The sequence below is a fragment of the Vicia villosa genome, linkage group LG3 (assembly GCF_029867415.1).
Source record: "Vicia villosa cultivar HV-30 ecotype Madison, WI linkage group LG3, Vvil1.0, whole genome shotgun sequence".
NCBI classification, from domain to species: Eukaryota; Viridiplantae; Streptophyta; class Magnoliopsida; order Fabales; family Fabaceae; genus Vicia; species Vicia villosa.
Genome location: NC_081182.1, coordinates 7,511,923 through 7,532,992, shown reverse-complemented (window position 1 = coordinate 7,532,992; position 21,070 = coordinate 7,511,923). Strand labels below are relative to the sequence as shown.

General features: G+C 32.7%; 1 protein-coding gene across 1 annotated transcript; it reads right to left on the bottom strand.

The window, feature by feature from the left end:
- Positions 1 to 5,589: 5,589 nt before the first annotated feature.
- On the bottom strand, positions 5,590 to 14,714 carry LOC131657472 (uncharacterized). The gene is made up of 14 exons (XM_058926866.1): positions 14,192 to 14,714; positions 13,454 to 14,112; positions 8,152 to 8,224; positions 7,957 to 8,028; positions 7,830 to 7,876; positions 7,739 to 7,748; positions 7,518 to 7,601; positions 7,414 to 7,451; positions 7,238 to 7,294; positions 7,016 to 7,121; positions 6,711 to 6,894; positions 6,526 to 6,615; positions 6,334 to 6,430; positions 5,590 to 6,244 (listed from the first exon to the last, which is right to left on the bottom strand). Exons 1-14 carry the CDS (start codon positions 14,363 to 14,365, stop codon positions 6,106 to 6,108), a joined length of 1,830 nt encoding a protein of 609 aa, XP_058782849.1. The 5' UTR covers positions 14,366 to 14,714; the 3' UTR covers positions 5,590 to 6,105.
- Positions 14,715 to 21,070: the final 6,356 nt, after the last annotated feature.

The following is a 21,070-nucleotide window of genomic DNA, read 5'->3' as shown; positions in this document are numbered from 1 at the left end:
GTTATTTGCAGGTTGAATTTGTAATGTATCATTCTGAAGTACCAATTGGCGTCACTCCAGAGTATATGTTTCGTTTTTTACATGGGTTGTTTCCAATCCCTATTTTCTATTTTTTAGTAACAATTTAAATATGGTCTTAATATGTGTTTTGAATTTTTTTCTGGTGCAGACAGGAGAAAACATCGTCTATACGATTCGTTTGAAATAAATATTCTTCTTTGACTGTCCCGAAAGTTTGAGCTGTAGAAGTAGAAATCAAGTTGGCTGGTGTCAATATACAACGGAGAATCTGCTTGAAATTATTGGGTTATGCTTGCGCAAGTTTTGTCAAAAATGTAGATATTATACTATGTAAATAACATGATATTTTATATTAATTCATAGAATGAACTTTAATTTTTTATATTTTAAGTGCAAATATTAATAAATAAATCTTAATTGATTGATTTTATGTTTGAGTGATATTTATATTAAATCTTAGTAATTATAGAAATTGTAGATATTATAATATGTAAATAAGATAATATTTTATATTAATTCATAGAACTAAAAAATATTTTAGTTAGGTCAAATTAAGAAATTAAGGTTATCAATATATACAAAGTTAGTTTTATAAAATATTATTGATATTTATTTATTATAAGGTCGAACAAAATAAAAAATAAAGATAAAATATTAAAAATTAAAAATGTATACATAATTTTGAAATTTATAAGAAAATCGAATCAAAGAGTAAAGAAAAAAACATTATATTTGTTTAGGTAAATAAAGAGTTTTGAAATGAAAAGACATAAATCATTTACCTATAAAAAAATTAAATATCATAATCATTTTACTTGATTGCAACTTTAATTTTTGATTTAATCTGATTGCAACTTTTGATTTATTATTTTGAATTTTTTTATTTAATGTGATTACAATTTTTAACTTCTTATCCATAATAATCGAAGCATTATGGTCGATTTGAACGTGATTTTAAAGAATGGTTTGTTGAAATAATGAAGCAGCACACCTATTTTCTTGATATGGAAATAATTGGTATATTATTGCAAATTTTAATAAATAAATTTCATTTATTAATTGATTTTATCTTTGAGTGATATTTATATTAAATCTTAGTAGCTATAAAAATTATAGATATTATAATATATAAATAACATAATATTGTATATTAATTTATATAACTAAAGAATATTTTAGTTAGGTCAAATTAAAAAAATTAAGTTTATCAATATATATATATATATATATATATATATATATATATAATTTATAAAGTTAGTTTTATAAAATATTATTGATATTTATTTATTCTAAGGTTGAACAAAAATAAATAAATATAGAATATAATAAAATATTACAAATTCAAAACATATACATAATTTTGAAATGTATAAGAAAATATAATCAAAGAATAAAGAAAAAAACAGTATATTTTTTTAGGTAAATAAAGAGTTTAGAATGAGAAGACATAAATCATTTACTTATAAAAAAGTTAAATATCATAATTATCTTTAGTAATCATTGATCGATTGATTGCAACTTTTAATTTATGATTTAATGCATGTGATTGCAACTTTTGATTTCTTATTCTTTTAGTACTTACCATATGTATATTTAAATTATTAGATTTGAGAAAATATTGTACTTTTATATCTTACAAAATTATATTGTTTTTACAATATTGTATGATTTACCTAAAAATAATATAATTTTGAGTAAATATTGTACTTTTGTATGATTTACCTAAAATTATCTAACTTTGTAAGATATGCCTTTTTAACGACCCATACCTTAAAATCAGTACGTTGGGAATAATTTAATTGATATAGAATCAATACATTAAAATCATATCAATTACTTACCAATATCTTAATTGGTATAAAATAAATACGTTACAAATATATTTAGTAATCCAATTATATTGATGTTGTATCACCAAATATTGAGTGAATCATATTATCATTAAAAATTAATGAATATAATTTATCTCACTTGATTTCCTTCAAAATTATTTAATAGAAACTTTCCAAAATAATGAATTTATCAACATAATTTTGAAACCAAATTTCATATGGTTAGAAGATTTTTAACCTCTCATTTAACAAAAGGATAAATATTATTAGATACATATTTTAATAAAATGTTTTAGGCATATCATTGCTTTTATATATTGTATGGAGTTTTTTGATAAAAAATTCATAGATATTATTATAAAAATAAAGTATATTTTCAAAATATTTAAAATACAACATGTGCCATCGTCATTCTCTGTATAGAAAAACTAACTACTATTTTCTATTTTCACTTTAATAAGATTTCTTACTAATACTACTAAATTATTTAAAATATAAAATGAAACATAAGTACTATTTTCTATGGGTGTTATTTAAAAACTAACTACTATTTTCTATGGGTGTTAATAAGCATAAGTAATCGAATGAAACATAAGTATTGTATGAATAAATAGTAATAGAATGAAACATAAGTAATGTATGAATAAGTAGTAATAGAATGAAACATAAGTAATATATGAATAAATAATATCAAAATTGTATGATATTTTTTATTAATCATCAAATTTGTTTGTCATTTATAAAATTTAAAATTTGATTGAACAAGTTCATCAATAATCAATATATATATTTATCTATATATAATATAATATAATTGAAATATTACCATTAAAACTTTAATGGGTCAATTCTATCCAAATACAAAATAATATATTACGGATACACACGCGTAATTATATGGTACGGACATATGGTACTGATATTAACACATTTAATTAAATGTAATAACGAGAATAAGTTTACAATTGATTTAAATAGTTGGCTTAATTGCAACTTTGGTCCCCCTATTTTGTCTTTTTCTCGATTTTAGTCCCCCATTTTTAAAACTACGATTTTGGTCCCCTTTTTGAGTTTTCTAATTAAAAAGAGACAGGAATATGGACTAATTTTGCAGAAAAATACAAAATAGAGGGACGAAAATTGCACAGAAAACTTAAAAAAGGTACTAAAATAGTGATTTTTAAAATAGAGGGATCAAAATCAAGAAAAAGACAAAATAGGAGGATTAAAGTTGCAATTAAGCCTAAATAGTTTTATAAATAATTCCAAAACAAAAATATTTATATATAGGAATAATTAACTCTTGATTCAAATATTTTATATATGGAATAATATATTTGATTTGTAAATTGAGTTTAATCAATTATATTAAATATTTATTATTAATTGTATTATATAATTTGATATAATATTTCTTCGTTATAATTTGTCAATTTAAGATTTTTGTTATTATAAAAAAATTTAATTATCATCAAATATTTTTAAACAATGTTAAAATTAATTTATTTTTGTTTCAAAAATATCATCAAAATATTGAATATTAATAGAAACATAAAGTTACTGATAAAAAAATTGAATATTAATGGGAACATGTAGTTATTAATCAAAATATTGAATATTAATAGAATTTTTTTTAATATTAATGGGTACATGAAGTTACTAATTAAAATATTGAATATTAAAGATAATATTAAATTACTGATCAGAATATTAAATGTATTGAATATTAACGGAAACATGAAGTTACTGATAAAAAATGGCATGTTAACGAGAGCATAAAGTTACTGATCAAAATATTGAATATTAACGAGAACACGAAGTTATTGATCAAACTATTGAATATTAACGGGAAAACAAAGTTATTGATCAAACTATATTGAATATTAACGGGAACATGAATTTATTAATCAAAATATTGAATATTAACCAGAACATGAAGTTAGTAATCAAAATATTGAATATTAACTTGAGTATTAAATTACAGAGCAAAGTATATAATATTAACGGGAACATTGAGTTACTGCTAAAAATATTGAATAATAACGGAAACATGGCGTTATTAATCAAACTATTGAATATTAACAGGAACAAATTTGAAACATTAAAAGAAACACGAAGTTAGTGATCAAAATAATGAATATTAATGGGAACTTGAAGTTATTGATCAAAATATTGAATTTTAACGGGAACATGAAGTTACTGAACAAACTATTGAATATCAACGAGAACACGAAGTTACTGATCAAAATACTAAATATTAAGGGGAACATGAAGTTACTGGTCAAAATATTGAATATTAATGGGAAATGAAGTTTATTGATCAAAATATTGAATATTAGTGGGAACACGGAGTTACTGATCAAAATATTGAATATTAACGGGAGCACGGAGTTATTGATTAAAATATTAAATATTAATGGGAGCACAAAGTTAATGATCAAAATTTTGAATATTATCGAAAACATTAAGTTACTATCCAAATTTTAAAAATTAACAAGAACAAATTTTGAATATTAACGGAAACACAAAGTTACTAATCAAAATAATAAATGTTGACGGGAACACGGAGTTATTGACAAAATATTGAATATTAACAGGAACATTAAGTTACTGATAATTTTTTTGAATATTAACGGAAACGAACTTGGAATATTAACGGGAACACGAACTTATTGATCAAAATAATGAATATTAACGGGAACAAGGAGTTACTGGTCAAAATAATGAATATTAACAAGAACATGAAGTTATTGATCAAAATTTTGAAAATTAACGGAAAGAAATTTGAAATATTAATGGGAATACGAAGTTACTTATCAAAATAATGAATATTAACGGGAACATGAAGTAACTGGTCAAAGTATTTTTCTATTAATTATGCATTTTAAATGAATCATTATTATAAATGGAGTTTGTAGTGGTTTCTCATTAGCCTACAAGACAGAGCTGATAGTTTGAGATTGGGCTGATAGTCTGTAGTTATAATTGAGCCAAAATAATTAATTCTCCTTAGCTAGCAAAAAATAATCGATTCTCCTTAGCTGATAGTTTGAGATTGGGCTAATAGTTATCACTAATTGAATTATATAATTTGATTGAATATTTCTTCATTCTAATTCGTGAATTTGCGATTTTAAAACTTTTCCTTCATTATAATTTGTTAAATAAAATATTAATATTTTTATAACTTTTTCAATTTTACCCAAAACTTAATCTTTTACTAATATCTTTTATTTTTCTCAATCACAATGCGCGAAAACGACGGGTACCCGTGCGAACGCACGGGTAAGACACTAGTTTAATCTATTTCCATACTATTTGAAATCGGTACCTATTTGTATTCAATATGCAAATATAAATACATACTCTCCATCATATTTTCTCTAAGTTTTTTTTGTTAGTATTTGTTTATTTAAATTCAATAGATATTATTTTTAACCCCTAACCCAATACAATTATGTCATGCAATTGTCAAGTTGAAATCAGAAATTAAAAATAATAGATATTTTTTTTAATTTGCAACTATTGAACTCAAATAATTTATTTATATATTCAAAAAGTTTGTTTAACTTTTCAATTAATAGTACTGCCGTGCTGGTAAACATTTCAATTAATTTGTGTAATGTATATGGGACCACAAGTGAAATTTCACTTCAAGATATCAACAACTTATTCTCTGAGGCAAGTCCTTTTTTTGAATTCTTGAACTAATTATATTGACAACCTGGGAAAAAATGAGCAAGATAATGCTCACATGAAACAACAAATAAAGATAATACTCTATTACAGCACAGCCTCCCATGTGGGCAATGTAGAAACTACAATGATGCTCAAAATCAAATACAAATGAAGTTCATGAAATAAATAACCTAATAAACCATTACTAACCTATTAAACCAAACAGGAAGACAAAAATGGAGATTACAATTGAAACTGAAACTTACTACTAACCTATTAACTCATTACTAACCTATTGAAACTGAAACTTACTAATAACCTATTAACTCATTACTAACCTATTGAAACTGAAACTTACAACAACTAAATGACTAAGCCAGTACTCAAAATGAATAATAGAATCCCCAGCTAGTAAAGAAATTACAATACTATTATAACAAATAAGATTCAAAAACAAAATTTTGAAACTCTTCAAGAGACCTAAAATTGTTTCTTCCCTTGATGTCAGTCGACCTTTTGATAACAATATATTAGAAACCTTGTATCTTTTCTATGATCTAGCAGCACCATATTACTTTTCTCCAACCTTATCTTTCAACATTGCTATGAATTTATCCCTCTCATCTATTGTCATTCCTTCTGCTGAACAATCACAAACTCCCCATTCTGCACCACGTAAGCAGTACTTGTTCTCTATTTCTTTACTATTCCTGTGAAATAAAACACAATAAATGATATTGCAGATAACAAAAAATATACACAGATTCAATCACAATCCTAAAAAAAGCTAAAGAATTACTTCTCTTTATTCAATTTAGATTGCTCAAGCAACTTCTTCACCAACAGAGACTCTTTGATTCTTGCATCATTTTCATCATATCTCTTCTGGTTTTCTTCTGTGAAAAATAGAATGAACACATATATTTTTGTTTCATCATCAGTTCATCACACTAAAAATTATAAAATCATATTATGTTATGAGAGTTTGAACCATTTATTCTGTTGAGGAAGTCAATCTGAGGAAGATGAGGACCAGGAACGACTTCTAGTCCTGAGCATCCTGACATGAATCCAGCATGTGCTGCAACAAACAAAATTGTAAGCAATGAAGTAACTTGAAATGAAATGCATGCTCCATTGAAAGATGAATTGCATATGGATTAATTGAAATCTTACATTTCAGATGAGTTGCGGGAGGAAACAAATGCACGGAACAATCAGAGATAAGTTGAACAAAAAAGTGAGGCAACCTGCTCACTGTTTCAAGGATTGTGCTAATAGTACGTAAGCAACGAACTGCAGCCAGAGGGCATGGATCATCAGCTTCTGTAGAGTTCATACAACTCAAAAATGCAGCAGCCTATCATTAGAAATTGGAGAACAAAAAGTTATTCTACAGAACATTTAAGGCTGAATGGAAGGGAGGAATAAAAGGAAATATAGAACCATGGAAGAATATAATCATCTAAAAAGGAATATACAATTGTAATCACAGAGTCAACGTCATAATTGGCACATTCTCCCCGTTTACTCCAGCTTAGACCATTATCTTTAGGGGTTGAAACTGGTTGAATGTAACACTTAATACTACAAGTGAAGCAAAGATGCCAATCAAGGAGATTAACATCAACTTTATCCTTCCAAATCTATTTCAGCAATACCTGTTTATTTCAGAGTTGTTATGGACCTATTTCAGCAATTACAGTTCTAAATTTATCTTTGCACAATGGCTGACAATGCAATTGAGTTCAGATTTGCACCTTAAACATTAATAACATAAGCATATAACATAATTTACTTTCAATGAATAACTCATAATTGCCTTGAATAGCACTGAATCAATTATACTAAGCAAGAACAAAAATGTTACATTCCATACCTGAGCAGGAAAGAGATATTCCATTTGATGCACCGACCCTGCAACCAAATTAAAACTTATCAATGAAACAATCTGCATCCTATACAAATCTGCCGAGCCAATACATTCCAAGAAAACTGAAACCTGCACATAAAAATGTTCAGACTAACACCCCCAATAAAAAAAGCCGAAACGGCTAACGGAGAGTCCTGCATCAGCTAAAAAAGGGTAGAAATCAAAATGAAAACAGAATTCTAGCATAACAATTCTGCAGTGGAGCTCAAAATGAAAACAGAATTCTAACATAATCAGAAAAACCTATAACCACTTTCGCCTGCCGACTTACCTGAATCAATCTATAATTTCAAGTAGGAAAAACAATTTAAAACATTGTGAAAGACAGTAAAAAGAAAAGGGTGTTATCCAACTATATATGCCGAATCGTATCATCAAAAGTGAGAGAAAGAAGCAACATAGAAGCAACCTGGAAAAGATATAAAGCAAAGATGTCATGGTGTATTCAAAATAGGTCTAAGACAAATGTGAACTCAAAATGGGCATTACCATCCCCGTAAAACTCGTGATAGGGAGACTTTTCCTCCCTTGCTTGTCCATCAAAGGAAGCAATAACAGTTCCTACAACAAAGAAAAAACATAAATGAGAAAGATATACCCAATACCATAATTTTGCAATATGTAGAAGTAAAATTTTTTTAATTGAAAGTGCAATGGAAATGTTTAAGAAATAAAATTACTAACCAATAACATTTGATGCACCGACCAGGGAACTTGCTGCTGCGACATCGGAGGTTCTTTCAACGGATCAACCGTACTAACAAATAAAATTACTTAAAAGTATTAATGAACTAACTGAAAACAACAACCCAAGGAGCAGTGAAGCCAAAGTTCACAACAACATAGCAGGATTCAAAACAAAATAGAGGTGAAAAAGCAAGAAGGATGGTCTCATAATTGGCCTGAAATCATATTTAAACCGAGCCGCACTGTATCAAACCCTAAAAGAGATACTAAAACCGACTCTCTCTATCCAACCGATGCACCACCGTAAAACCGATTCCCGCGGTTACAAAAAACTTTCATGGCCAGCAATTTAAAATTTGTTTTCGGTCAGTTATGGTGATGGTATTCCTCCGATGATACTCAAAAACAAATTTTGAGAAAGAGGAAGAAAAAGATAGAGACGTTGGTGGCAAAATATGAACGTGGAACATAAAAACCCTAAAATCTTAATTCATCAACATTAAAACAAATTTTGAGAAGAGGAAGAAAGAAGACAGAAAATGAGAGAGGAGGAGGACGAATACGGAAGACGAAAGAAAGAGAATAGAGGGAAAGAGAAAGAGGAATGCAGAAGAAAGATAATAGAGGGAAAGAGAAAGACAAAGAGAGAGTGAGAGAAAGTCAATATTTTTTGAAATTCAAATTAAAGTAACATTGAAAGAAAACAAAATTTGAAAAGAAAGTGAATTTGGACCAAGTGACATCATCAATCCATTCCAACCTATTTATCAAAGACAAAAAACACCAACCATGTAATTGAAATAGAATTATATGAAATCAGTAGTTGGAAAAAGTATTTTTTGGACACAAAATACCCTTATTTTCATTAGGTGGCAGCCAAAGAGAAAAGGGCAAAAATATTTTTTCCAGAACAACTTTCTTTCTTATATTATAGATTACTCTTAAAAAAAATATATGAATATATAAATATTGAATACACAAATAAATAAGTATAAAATTAAAACTGAAAGTATAATAAAAACTAAATACCGCAAGTATATTAAGTATTAAATCTCCTATAGACTTTTGAGAAATCAAATTACCACTAAACTTGCTGACTTATCCTTTTTAGTTACTTTTTATTATGGCACGTTGCATATTTAGAGGGTATTTTAAAACTTTACTTTTAATACTACATTAAACTAATTTATTAAAACTTTAAATGTTATTATTTTAAATATAATATTTATATTATTAATTGAATAATTAATTATCATAAATTAAGTAAATATTATTTGATATCACATATACTTTTTCGTATATTATTTGGTGTATCATAAAAAATAAGATCATAAATATTTAATTTTAAAAAATATATCATAAAATATATTTTGAAATTAAATACTTTTTGGTCTTAAAAACTATCTCATAAATTTTTTTTTAGAATAACAACATTTATAGCGTTAATAAATTAGTTTAATGTAGTATTAAAAGTAAAGTTTTAAAATATTGGGTTATTTTGGAGATATCTCTCAATTCTAAAGATAAAAAAAGGTAATTTCGCCAAGACTCTAAGCGTCTGTTTGGTTCAAATGAGGGGGAGGGGATGGATTTTAATGAAGGGAGGGGAAGGGGAGGGATTTTTTTTAATTATATATATGTTTGGTTCAAACGAGGGGAGGGGAGGGAAGGGGAGGGATTTTGGTTAAAAATATGTTTGGTTCACGAGGGGAGGGGAGGGATTTTATTAATAATTTACTTATCTATCCTTATAATTTTATATAAATGATATGATATTCAAAGGTGGAAATTTCATAAATATTTTTCTGAAAATAATATTTATAATATTAAGTGATTAAAAATTCATAACTTACCACATAACGTTAAAAATTCAGTACACTTGATTCATATTATAACTTTTTACATAAATTAAACTATGTTTGATAACAATTTTTAATTACATAAAATAACTTATTACTAAAATATTGCAGTGATTATAATTTTTATTAAATAAAAATTTAATTTGAAGTTGAACAATAATTATAATAAATTGATAAAAACAATAGAGAAAAATCACAAAAAAGAAAAGCAGAAACACAAAAGAAAACAATAGTTTTAAAATAATAAAATATAATTGAGGATATTTTAGTAAATATATCAATTTATTAAGTATTAAAAGTGACATTCCCTCCCCTCCCCTCCCCTCCGATTCCCCCCAATTCGGGGGAACGCAAAAAGTGTGATTTGGAGGAATTTTGCTCCCCTCCCGGCCTCCCCTCCCCTCCTCTCCCCTCCTAAAAATTGAACCAAACACATTTTGTTATAAATATCTCCTCCCCTCCCCTCCATCTACCTCCAACCAAACACACCCTAAGAAGATAAAGAAATTTAAAAAGAAATTCTCTAACCAGTTTTGTACTTTCATCTTATACTCATATTGAATAAGAAATCTAACAACACTTCCCCCTAAAGATTCACCTTGTCCTCAACTCAAGGTGAAGGAGTACCCAAGTATCCACCGGGGTCCCCAGAACTTGAATTCACACCCGACTTCTTTGGGTTTCTTACCATAGTTCTCATCTTCAACATTTTCTCCCAATAGCAAGATTTGAAATAGTTTATTTGCACATACATGTCCAGGGGCTAAATTTTTCATCAGATCGGAAACATAATCCTTTAAGTGATTTATCTTGCAATTCTGCATCTTGCAACCTTCTAAACCCTTTGCCTTCGAAAAAATTTGGCTGTGACTGATTTTCCTCACATGATGAACTTGCAGCACTAAAAACAGTTTGTGGATGACTTTTATTTCCAGGATCCCCTGTCACAGCCCTGCTATTGTCATGGTTTTTGAAGGTTGGTTCGCCACCTGAATTTGTTTCACCATTCCCTTTATTCAACAAGCTGTTTTTCTCATCCACCCTTTGAGCATAGTCCATTAATTATGATAATGTCTCCACTGGATGCAGTTTCAAGAATTTTTTTTTTGAATAACCATTTTTTTAAAAAAAATTTCAGAAATAACCAAGATTTCAAAAAAATTACACAAATGTCATTTTTTTTTTAAAAAACACACGTTGTCGCCAGGGGGGGTGGCGACAACACTGGGCCTGCAATGCAGTCGCCAGTGGGCCTGGCGCCCATGTGTTGATTTTAGGTGTTGTCGCCACCCCCCCGGCGACAACACCCCCCCTTATTTTTTTTTTCTTTTTTTTTTTTGTATTTTTTTTTCTTTTACATTATTTTCTCCTAAATTTTTTCAGTATTTTTTTTTAATAACTACAATGTTTTAATAATTTTTGTTAGTTTTTTTTTTTAGTTTTTTTTTTAACAACAATTTTTCAATAAATTTTTTATATTGTTTTTTTTATCTATCTTGTTAAAATTATTTTTGGAATATAAATGTTAATTAACTTATTTATAATTTAGTTTCTGAACATGGTTAATAATATATATTTTATTGGTCAATGAAGTAGTGGAAGTAGTTAATGAATTATAAGTAAAATAATTAATCAATAACTTATATTTTTGTGGTTAATATAGTTGTGAAGTTGGTTAGTAAAACAATGTTATATTTATATTATAAAATAAATTTTAAGATTATATAATATTGAAAAAAAATAATATTATTTTAAAAAATATTAAATACATTAAAATATAAGTTGGACATTCGTTAAAATAATTATATATTAAGATACAATAACGATACATTGACGATAGAAATACATTAAAATTAAAGACATTTCAAAAAACATTAACGATACAAATACATTATAATTAAAAACATTACAAAATACATTCAAGATACAAATAAAAATCTTATTGCGCGCCACGTGGACCATGGTACGATCCACACTGAGGTTGTCGAATGGGTCGTGTAGATGGGTCACGAGTTGGTAATGCCCCCCTATTCCCGCGACGACGCCCCCCTCTATTTGGTACGTCTTGTGCCATAGTCGACGGTCCCTGAATGAAACCTGGGTCTTCAGCATCTTGACCTATAGAATTCCCTCCATATGATAGGCGGGTGCCCGCGGCGCTGTCGAAGCTGTGTCTAGGCGGGTTAAAATTTCTCCTAGTGGGTGCAGCCTGGAAGTTTTGGAAGTCGGTGGTGGATCCGGTTTGGTTAAAATACAATGGTTGTGGCGGTGTGTTGAAGTCAAATTGTTGGCTGGGGTACTGTGATGTGTGTTGGTCGAATGTGGTGTATTGCGGGTATTCTTCTTCTATGCCCATGTCGGGGGTCATTGGTGGTGATCTTGAAGAGCCCCCCGCATGGAATTCCTGAAAATGTGATCTAGAAGAGCTCCCTGCATGGAATTCTTGATTTTGTGGTTGAGTTTGGGATGAAAAAAACGGGTGGAGTTGTTGGGAATGTTGTTGGTAAAAAGGTGTTTGTGGTTGCATTGGTTGTTGGTGGTAACTTTGTTGTTGTTGTTGTTGTTGGTGTTGTTGTGGGTAATGTTGTTGTTGGTAATTTGGTGGTGGTTGTTGTTGTTGTTGGTAATTTGGTGGCGGTGGGTGTTGTTGTTGTTGGTGGTAATTTGGTGGTGGTTGTTGTTGTCCTCCAAAATATGGAGGTTGTGCTCGCGGGTCAGCTAAATAGAAAGGGGCAGACACAATCATTTCTGGATTTGTGACGGTCCTGTACCAGTTTACATACTCAACAGTTGGCTTCATTTCTCCCGGCGCCACAGGAAATTCTAGAACCGTTTTTGATCGACGAGCCCATATTTTACGCTGCTCTATGGCAAAGGACTTGTAATTTTGTACGTACCACTGTTCGCTAACCTTCGCAAGATGCCAACGTCCCAAACAGTCAGGCTCAGGTGGGTCAGGGATACCTTGATGCATGCCGAATTGGAGCTTCACACGGTCACTCGGGTGCATCTCCACAGTGGTGAACCGTATGATGGGTGATTTTGCTGTCCAAATAGCCGCCTCGTCAAGGTCGGGTACGTGGTCCAATTCCAAGTAAGGACGCCAAATAAACTGCAAAGCAAATAATATTAATTTCAGAATATAGAAGATAGTTATTTTTAAAAATATATTTAGAAAATGGACATTTTTAGAGGTATTACTTCTTGGGGTCCTAGTCGATCTAATAGCTGGCGGTAGAAAATGATTTTGGAATCAGGCGTTTTGGACCAATCCATTCCGAGTGCATTGAACCTAAACACATTAAAAGATATAAATCAATATAGTTACAATGATGATGGAATAAAAAGCAATAATTAAAATAAGATCCAAACGTTACCTTGAAGCGTAAGGGAAGGCGTAACTGTTTGGATTTGCAGGGGCCAATATCGGCATCCTCCACCATGCCCATGTTTGTAGCAAGAATGCACATCCACTAAATGTACAAACATCCTTTTTTGCACATTTGCATAAGGAACTATATAGGTATGCCAACACAGCCGAACCCCAGCTATATGTCTTTATTGCATCAATGTCCCCAAGTAAACACAAGTACATAAAATTAACACTATTTCCCGTGCCTTCGGGAAATAGAAACCTACCAAACAACAACATAATATACATCCTAGTTTTCCGCAGTATAGTTTCTTCGTCAGAAAACTGATCCAATTGAATCCCAACATAAGCTTCCTGAAGGCCAGCAAGCTTTATACCTTGGCCCCTACCCCTTTGTTGCCCCTCACCCTCTATTAAATCCACACCCAACAATTCGACGCATAGGGCGTTTGGTTGTTGGACATTTCCATACACTGCCTTTCCATTTGTTCTGAGACCCAACAACATGTACACGTCCTCTAGAGTGACGGTACATTCACCCATTGGAAGGTGAAAAGTATGAGTCTCAGGCCTCCAACGCTCACACAATGCTAATATAAACTTCATATCAACTGAGGTATGTGTTAAGTTCATTACCTCACCAAATCCCGCACGTTTAACGTAGTCCACAATCAAAGGGTCAGGAGCAATCATCTTACCAGCACGGGTCCTAAATCTCGTGACATCCTATAAAAAAAACACCTCCCATAAGTATTTGAAATTAGTAAATTTAAGTAAAAAAAATTAAGTGTTTACTAAAACTTACATAGGTCGCAATGTTTGCAATGGTGCCTCGGTGCTCTTGACCCATAGTTAGGAGAGACATGTTTGTTGATGATGAAACACAAAGTTGCTCTGATGCTAAGTTGCTCTGATGATAGTATAAGAGGTGATGAAGAAAATGAACAAGTTTGGGAACATATTTATAGCCAAAATGCATAGGTTATTACGAGATTCCCTGCAGAGTCTTGTCACTTCATGTCGGTGGTGGGGACGAGATTCCCTGCAGAGTCTTGTCACTTTATGTCTGTGGTGGGGACGAGATTCCCTGCAGAGCCTTGTCCCGTCAAGTCTGTGGTGGGGACCAGATTCCCTGCAGAGTCTTGTCACTTCATGTCGGTGGTGGGGACGAGATTCCCTGCAGAGTCTTGTCACGTCATATACAGTGACTTGTGCAGAATTATTGGTTCATTTCTTGCATGCATTAGCCTTGTGTAATAGGTGGGGACGAGGTTCTCTTATGGCGTGCATTAGTCTGGTCTCTTCATATTTATGTTACATTTTGAAAATGTTATGTTATAATAGATTTTAATTCCATATCATAATTTGTGACATGCATTATCATTAGTGTGAATTCATTTAAAACATACAACTATAATAGCTTTTGAGACTTTTATATTAAAATAGCGCAGATATATATATGTTATGGAAAACATTAATTCATTCATTAATTAAAAAGGTACATTGACAATAACCAGCACAGAAACTAAAAACATCTAAGAAAATAACACATAACAACTTGTAGTACACGCTCGATCATTGCAACAAACACAACAACACTTAATCTAAACTACTCGAGTATCACTGCAAGAACAAGTGGATCTTCAACGCCTCGGTTAACCTCTCCACTATGTGTCCAAAACATTAGATCCACGTCCACATCGTCTTTCACGCGGTCCCAATAATACATGTAGGTGCCTTCTGGATTATTATCCGTCAACGTAATGTATGGACAACGGTAATCTATCTGTTTAACTTTTCTGGTCGGACCATCTAGTTGACGAAACCCGGTGTTGATGGCTCTAACAATTCTCTGGAAATTCCAATGGGGGTTAAGGCAGACACGCATGTGACTACCTTCCTCAAAAAAAACGACAGCCCAAACTGAGTTCATTTTCAGTGTTTGCAGTAAGAATGAAGAAAGAGTTGGTACTTCAACTCCACACACACACACACACCTTTATTTATAATCGGTGAAACACCTTTATTTTGCTAATTTTTAATAACTTAAATACTAATTTTTAATAACTTAAATACTAATTGGAAACTTTGTAATCTTAAAAAAACATTTTATTAATATATGCTCAGAGCATTTAATTGGACGGTACAGAAGTAGCTGAAATAATAAAGAAACTGTAACGTCTAGGATATTACAACGGTTAGGACAATGTCTTCTCTGTCCTCCATCATTCGAGTGCATTGAATGTCGTCCTCCATTGTCTCCCACCAACGCTGTCTTTCAAGAAAAACACCTCCCCTTGTTCTAAGTCTCTTGATAGATCTGATTTGTTCGCCTGGACTCCACTCTCCCTCCAAAAACCTGAGAAGAGTTCTCTTAAGCTGATCCATGGAATGAATGTTCCAAAACATTACCTGCATGGGAGGTTTGACGGCAGAGAAAATAACGTAACCGTTCCTTCGGACAATGGGAGGTTGATAGTCCAAACGCCTTACAGGTGGCGGAGGATCAGTAGTCCGGTGCGTGCCATCTGGCCTTATTCGAGATCGCATTTTTTCGTGTCTGTACTGATGCACACAAGAAACCCTAATTTATAGAGGGACAATTAGGGTTTCATTTACAAGGGAAAAACATAAACAATAATTTTGTAGAATAAAATTCAGGGCCCCACATGGTCCCCATCTGTTTTCTGTCCTTCGCATGCGTCCGAAACGAGTTCCTGTACACTAGCATGCGCCTGTAATGATTCCTGAAACGATTCCTGATAGATTCCTGCAACGATTCCCCCTATCTTTATGCATGCAGCCCTATCTTTTGTGGCATGCATTAGTCATGTCAAAGTTACTATCTTGTGCAGAATTATTGCCTCATTCATTGCATGCATGACCCCTGTGTAAGAGGTGGGGACGAGAATCTCTTGTGGCATGCATTAGTCATGTCAAAGTTACTATCTTGTGCAGAATTATTGCCTCATTCATTGCATGCATGACCCTTGTGTAAGAGGTGGGGACGAGAATCTCTTGTGACATGCATTAGTCATGTCAAAGTTACTATCTTCTGCAGAATTATTGCATGCATTACCCTTGTGTAGGATTTCTTGCATGATATATAGGAACTACCTCACATACTATTTTTTACTACAAACACAAACTATCCCAACCATTTCTCACTTCTGCAACACAACACAATCCTCCCAAACATTTCTTCCTTTCACATTTCTTCTTTCACAAACACATAGCAAAATTATGGCATCCACCTCGCAGTACAAAGTTCGTGTTCATATGAATGGTGAGACACAAACGGTTATCTATTTAGAAACACAAACTCAACACGTTTTGCTCTAAATAGACAATCTGATTTCTCGTATCTAAAAAGGAAAATCGAATCCAAAATAAGAGAACATGTGTCTCAGATATATTACCGACAACCCCTTCTTCAACCTAACAACTCGGTCATATTTTGTCAATCACAAATATCAACTGACTTAGAAGTTCAAAACATGTTCCTCACCCATGAGCATTTTGGTTATGATTATCTGGAACTGTACATAGTGGTTGAACAAAATGTACCTTCGCAAAATATTCAGTCACAAGTTATTGATCCTGTTGTTGATGACGAACAACAACCCGAGCATGTCATTGACGAAGAAACTGATATAGAAGATGTTGTTGATGAGTTGGTGAATCGTGAATCCGAAGATGAAGGTGACGAACAAGTTCCAGTACCGGAACGAGTACCGGAAACACATGCATATTCACCTCCGGCACATTTCACAATGCTTAATTTAGGAGAGGACGAGCCATCGTCCGATATGTTCTACAATCCATATATGAGGTCAAGCGAGGAGTTAAAAGAAGGTGACACGTTTCGTTCGAAGGATGATTGTCTGCTGGCCATAAAAAATTGGCACTTAGCAAATTGTGTTGATTTTAAAGCCGATCGATCAAATCCAGAGAGAGTGACTATTGCATGCAAAAACCCGGAATGTGGATACAGGCTGAAGGCATCGTTCAGAAAGAAGTTTAACGCGTGGGTGATACGTTCGATATCTCAAGCCCATACATGCGTCACCACTAACATGGCGCAAGATCATCGAAAACTAAGTCATGACATGATCTGTCATACCATCATTCCTCTGGTCGAAACTGACCCATCCCTGAAGGTTAAGACAATTATTTCTCATTGCGTTTTTGTGTTCAAATACAGACCTTCTTACAGAAAGGCTTGGTTGGCGAAACAGAAAGCAATTGAAAAAGTCTACGGCAACTGGGAGGAATCGTACCAACAACTTCCTCGATACCTGGCTGCACTGCAATTGTATTCACCTGGGACTGTTAGTATATTGGAGACACTGCCGGCACAGTCCCAGGACGGAACCCCTCTCGAAGATAATGGAATCTTCCATAGGCTATTCTGGGCGTTTCGACCATGCATCGTCGGTTTTGGTTTTTGCAAGCCGATTATTCAAATTGATGGAACGTGGCTGTATGGGAAATACAAGGGAACTTTGTTGATGGCAGTCGCGCAGGATGGAAATAGCAACATTTTTCCAATAGCCTTTGCTTTGGTAGAAGGAGAAACAGCTGCTGCTTGGGGTTTCTTTCTGAAGAATCTCCGAGCTAGAGTCGCACCACAACCCAATCTTTGTTTGATTTCTGACAGGCACGCTTCTATTGAGAGCGCATACAACAATCCGGCAAATGGTTGGCACAACACTCCGTCTAAGCATGTCTACTGTATTAGGCACATAGCACAGAATTTTATGAGAGAGATCAAGGATAAATTTTTGAAGAACCACTTGGTGAACGCGGGGTATGCCTTAAACCAACCTGGATTTCAATACTACCGCCGAGAAATAGCGTTGACAAATCCAGATGCAGGGAGGTGGATTGACAGCATTGATAGAGCAAGATGGACTAGGTCATATGACGATGGGGCTAGGTGGGGCCACATGACAACAAATCTTGTGGAATCAATGAACGGGGTATTCAAAGGCATACGAAACCTACCTGTAACTGCCATTGTTAGTGCTACGTATTTTCGGATGGCAACTTTGTTCGCCACACGAGGTAAGAGGTGGAATTCAGTGTTGCAAACACAACAGGTATATAGCGATGTCTGCATGAAATATATACAACAGGAATCTGCCAAGGCTAACACTCATCGAGTGACCGAGTTCGACCGTCATGGCCACACCTTTAGTGTCAAGGAAACAATTGACCATAACCAGGGGCTTCCACGACAAGAGTATCGCGTCAATATCCCAGATCGTTGGTGCGACTGTGGCCAATTTCAAGCATATCGCATGCCTTGCTCCCATGTCCTTGCAGCATGTTCACATACTCACTTTGATGCATTATCTTTGGTATCAGAAATTTACAAGGTATCAACGTTGCTCAGCGTATACGACAACTACTTTCCGGTGGTAGCAATGGAGGCATATTGGCCTGTGTACGAGGGGGAAACAGTTTGGCATAACGATTTAATGCGTCGGAATAAAAGCGGTCGACCAAACAGCAGGCGTATTAGAACCGAGATGGACGTAACTGAAAAAATGCAGAGGAAGTGTAGTATATGTCGTGAGGTAGGACATAATAGGACCAAATGTCCCAATCGTGGATCTAGTTCCACAACATAGTTATTAGTTTCGATGATGTTTGTAATTTACTCTTTCAATGAAATGAACTTTTTTATTATAAATTTTATGGGTTACAACACTAAATAAATTTTATGGGTCACAAAAAAAATTACTAAATAAAAAATAGTTCATGATACATATTAAAATAAATTACCAAATATTACTATGGGAAAAATATTTGGAACCACTAAAATTTACAAAGATTTAAGAAAAAATAGTACCGAAAACATTAATTTTGTCGGTAAAAAAATTACCGAAAACATTATACCATGGAAAAAAAAATTATTTATAAAATCCATTTTGAAATAATAATGGAAAAGCATAACATAAAAAAATTTAGGAGAAAATAATGTAAAAGAAAAAACAATACAAAAAAAAAAAAGAAAAAAAAAATAAGGGGGGGTGTTGTCGCCAGGGGGGGTGGCGACAACACCTAAAATCAACACATGGGCGCCAGGCCCACTGGCGACTGCATTGCAGGCCCAGTGTTGTCGCCACCCCCCCTGGCGACAACGTGTGTTTTTTAAAAAAAAAATGACATTTGTGTAATTTTTTTGAAATCTTGGTTATTTCTGAAATTTTTTTAAAAAAAATGGTTATTCAAAAAAAAAATTCGCAGTTTCAACTCTGCTCTAATAATATCTTTTAAGTCCATTCAAGAAAATACCTTTCAAATATGATGGCTCTGTGCATTTTAGAGGGCAAACATACAATTGAATCATTGATGGTTGGAACCTTCTTAGTATGGCAGTTCTAAAATCTTCCCAAGCAGGATTCTGAATTGAGAATTCCCACCATTGATACCACGCCACTGCCTTGCCGTCCATAGCCACCATCACAGCTTATAATTTCTCGTTCTCACTCATCTTCTTCAAGTCAAAGTAACGTTCCACCCTGTTCAACCAACCATAAGCATCAGTACTTTCAAATTTTGGAGCTTCCAATTTTCGCCATCTTTCTTTGCAGGACTGTGGATGTCGGTGATTCACAGACACATCATCTTCATCCATTTGGTCCTCACTGTCGAGAACCTGCTGGAATTTGGTGCCTCATGTGACGAACAGTTTCGACTAATTCCGTCATTTGTCGTCTAACCTCCATTTCCTCCACATGGTCCTCTCCGTTTTGTTTCTCCATTGTTTCTTTCATTGCTAACAATGCTTCAAATCCACGTTCATTTACCCTCGTGTAGATACCATAAAGCAGTCCCAGAAGGAAACTGCTCTAATTCCAGTTGAAAGAAACTGATACTAAATGATAAAATTTAATAGTAATTACAATGAGTTTTCCAACAAATTCGAGAGTCTTGGTTCTCTCCTTTCCAAGAATTTGAGAGCTTGGTCTCTCCCTTCCGAATATAACCTCTTCCTAATTTTCAGCATGCCCTGAACATGGTTCTGGTTCCCTTTTTATTCTACCTAGTTTTGTAATTGCGCCTAATAATAATTGTTCCTCCTAATAATAATTGTTCCTCTAATAATACTAATGGTTGCTCTTAGACTCTTTAATTGCTACAAGGCAGTTCATATGCCCGACACTTCACAGAATAGAAGATCCACATTCTATTTGATTTCTAATAATTCTTAAAGTCTAACAGAGTCATCCTCCACTATGGCTATACAATTTATTGTTGCATGAAATAAATGTCGCAGAAGCAAGGTAATAATAACACATACTAGAGGGTAGAGTCATTTTTATTTATTTGGTATGTGAAACAAAATGTTCAGTTCAAATATCCAGCTCCATGAATAGAAAAGCTTCAAGAATCTAGAACTATTCCTGATATCATGTTCAAGTTTTCTCTCTATCTCTATCGTGTATAGTGTAGACGGTGAGAATATTCCACATGTAAAGTTGAAGTTTAAGCCACTGCTTCAAAATGATAATTATAAGTAAAAATCATGTCAATGAATACCTCAAGTTTTTGAAACATTAAAGGCTCAATGGAACTATCACTTTAGTTTTGTATTTGACAAGTACACAGTTGTAAGTTGTAACTAGATGAAAGAGGACAACCACGGAAGCAAGTCAAGGAGAAAGAATATCCA

What these genes read in the sequence shown, in the direction of transcription:
- LOC131657472 (XM_058926866.1), bottom strand. Translation starts at nt 14,365, where the DNA reads ATGCATTTTGGCTATAAATATGTTCCCAAACTTGTTCATTTTCTTCAT. An exon ending in CGGTGCATCAAATGTTATTG is followed by an intron (nt 8,029 to 8,151) that starts GTTAGTAATTTT and finishes TCTTTGTTGTAG; the next exon opens with GAACTGTTATTGCTTCCTTT. An exon ending in TCACGAGTTTTACGGGGATG is followed by an intron (nt 7,877 to 7,956) that starts GTAATGCCCATT and finishes TATCTTTTCCAG; the next exon opens with GTTGCTTCTATGTTGCTTCT.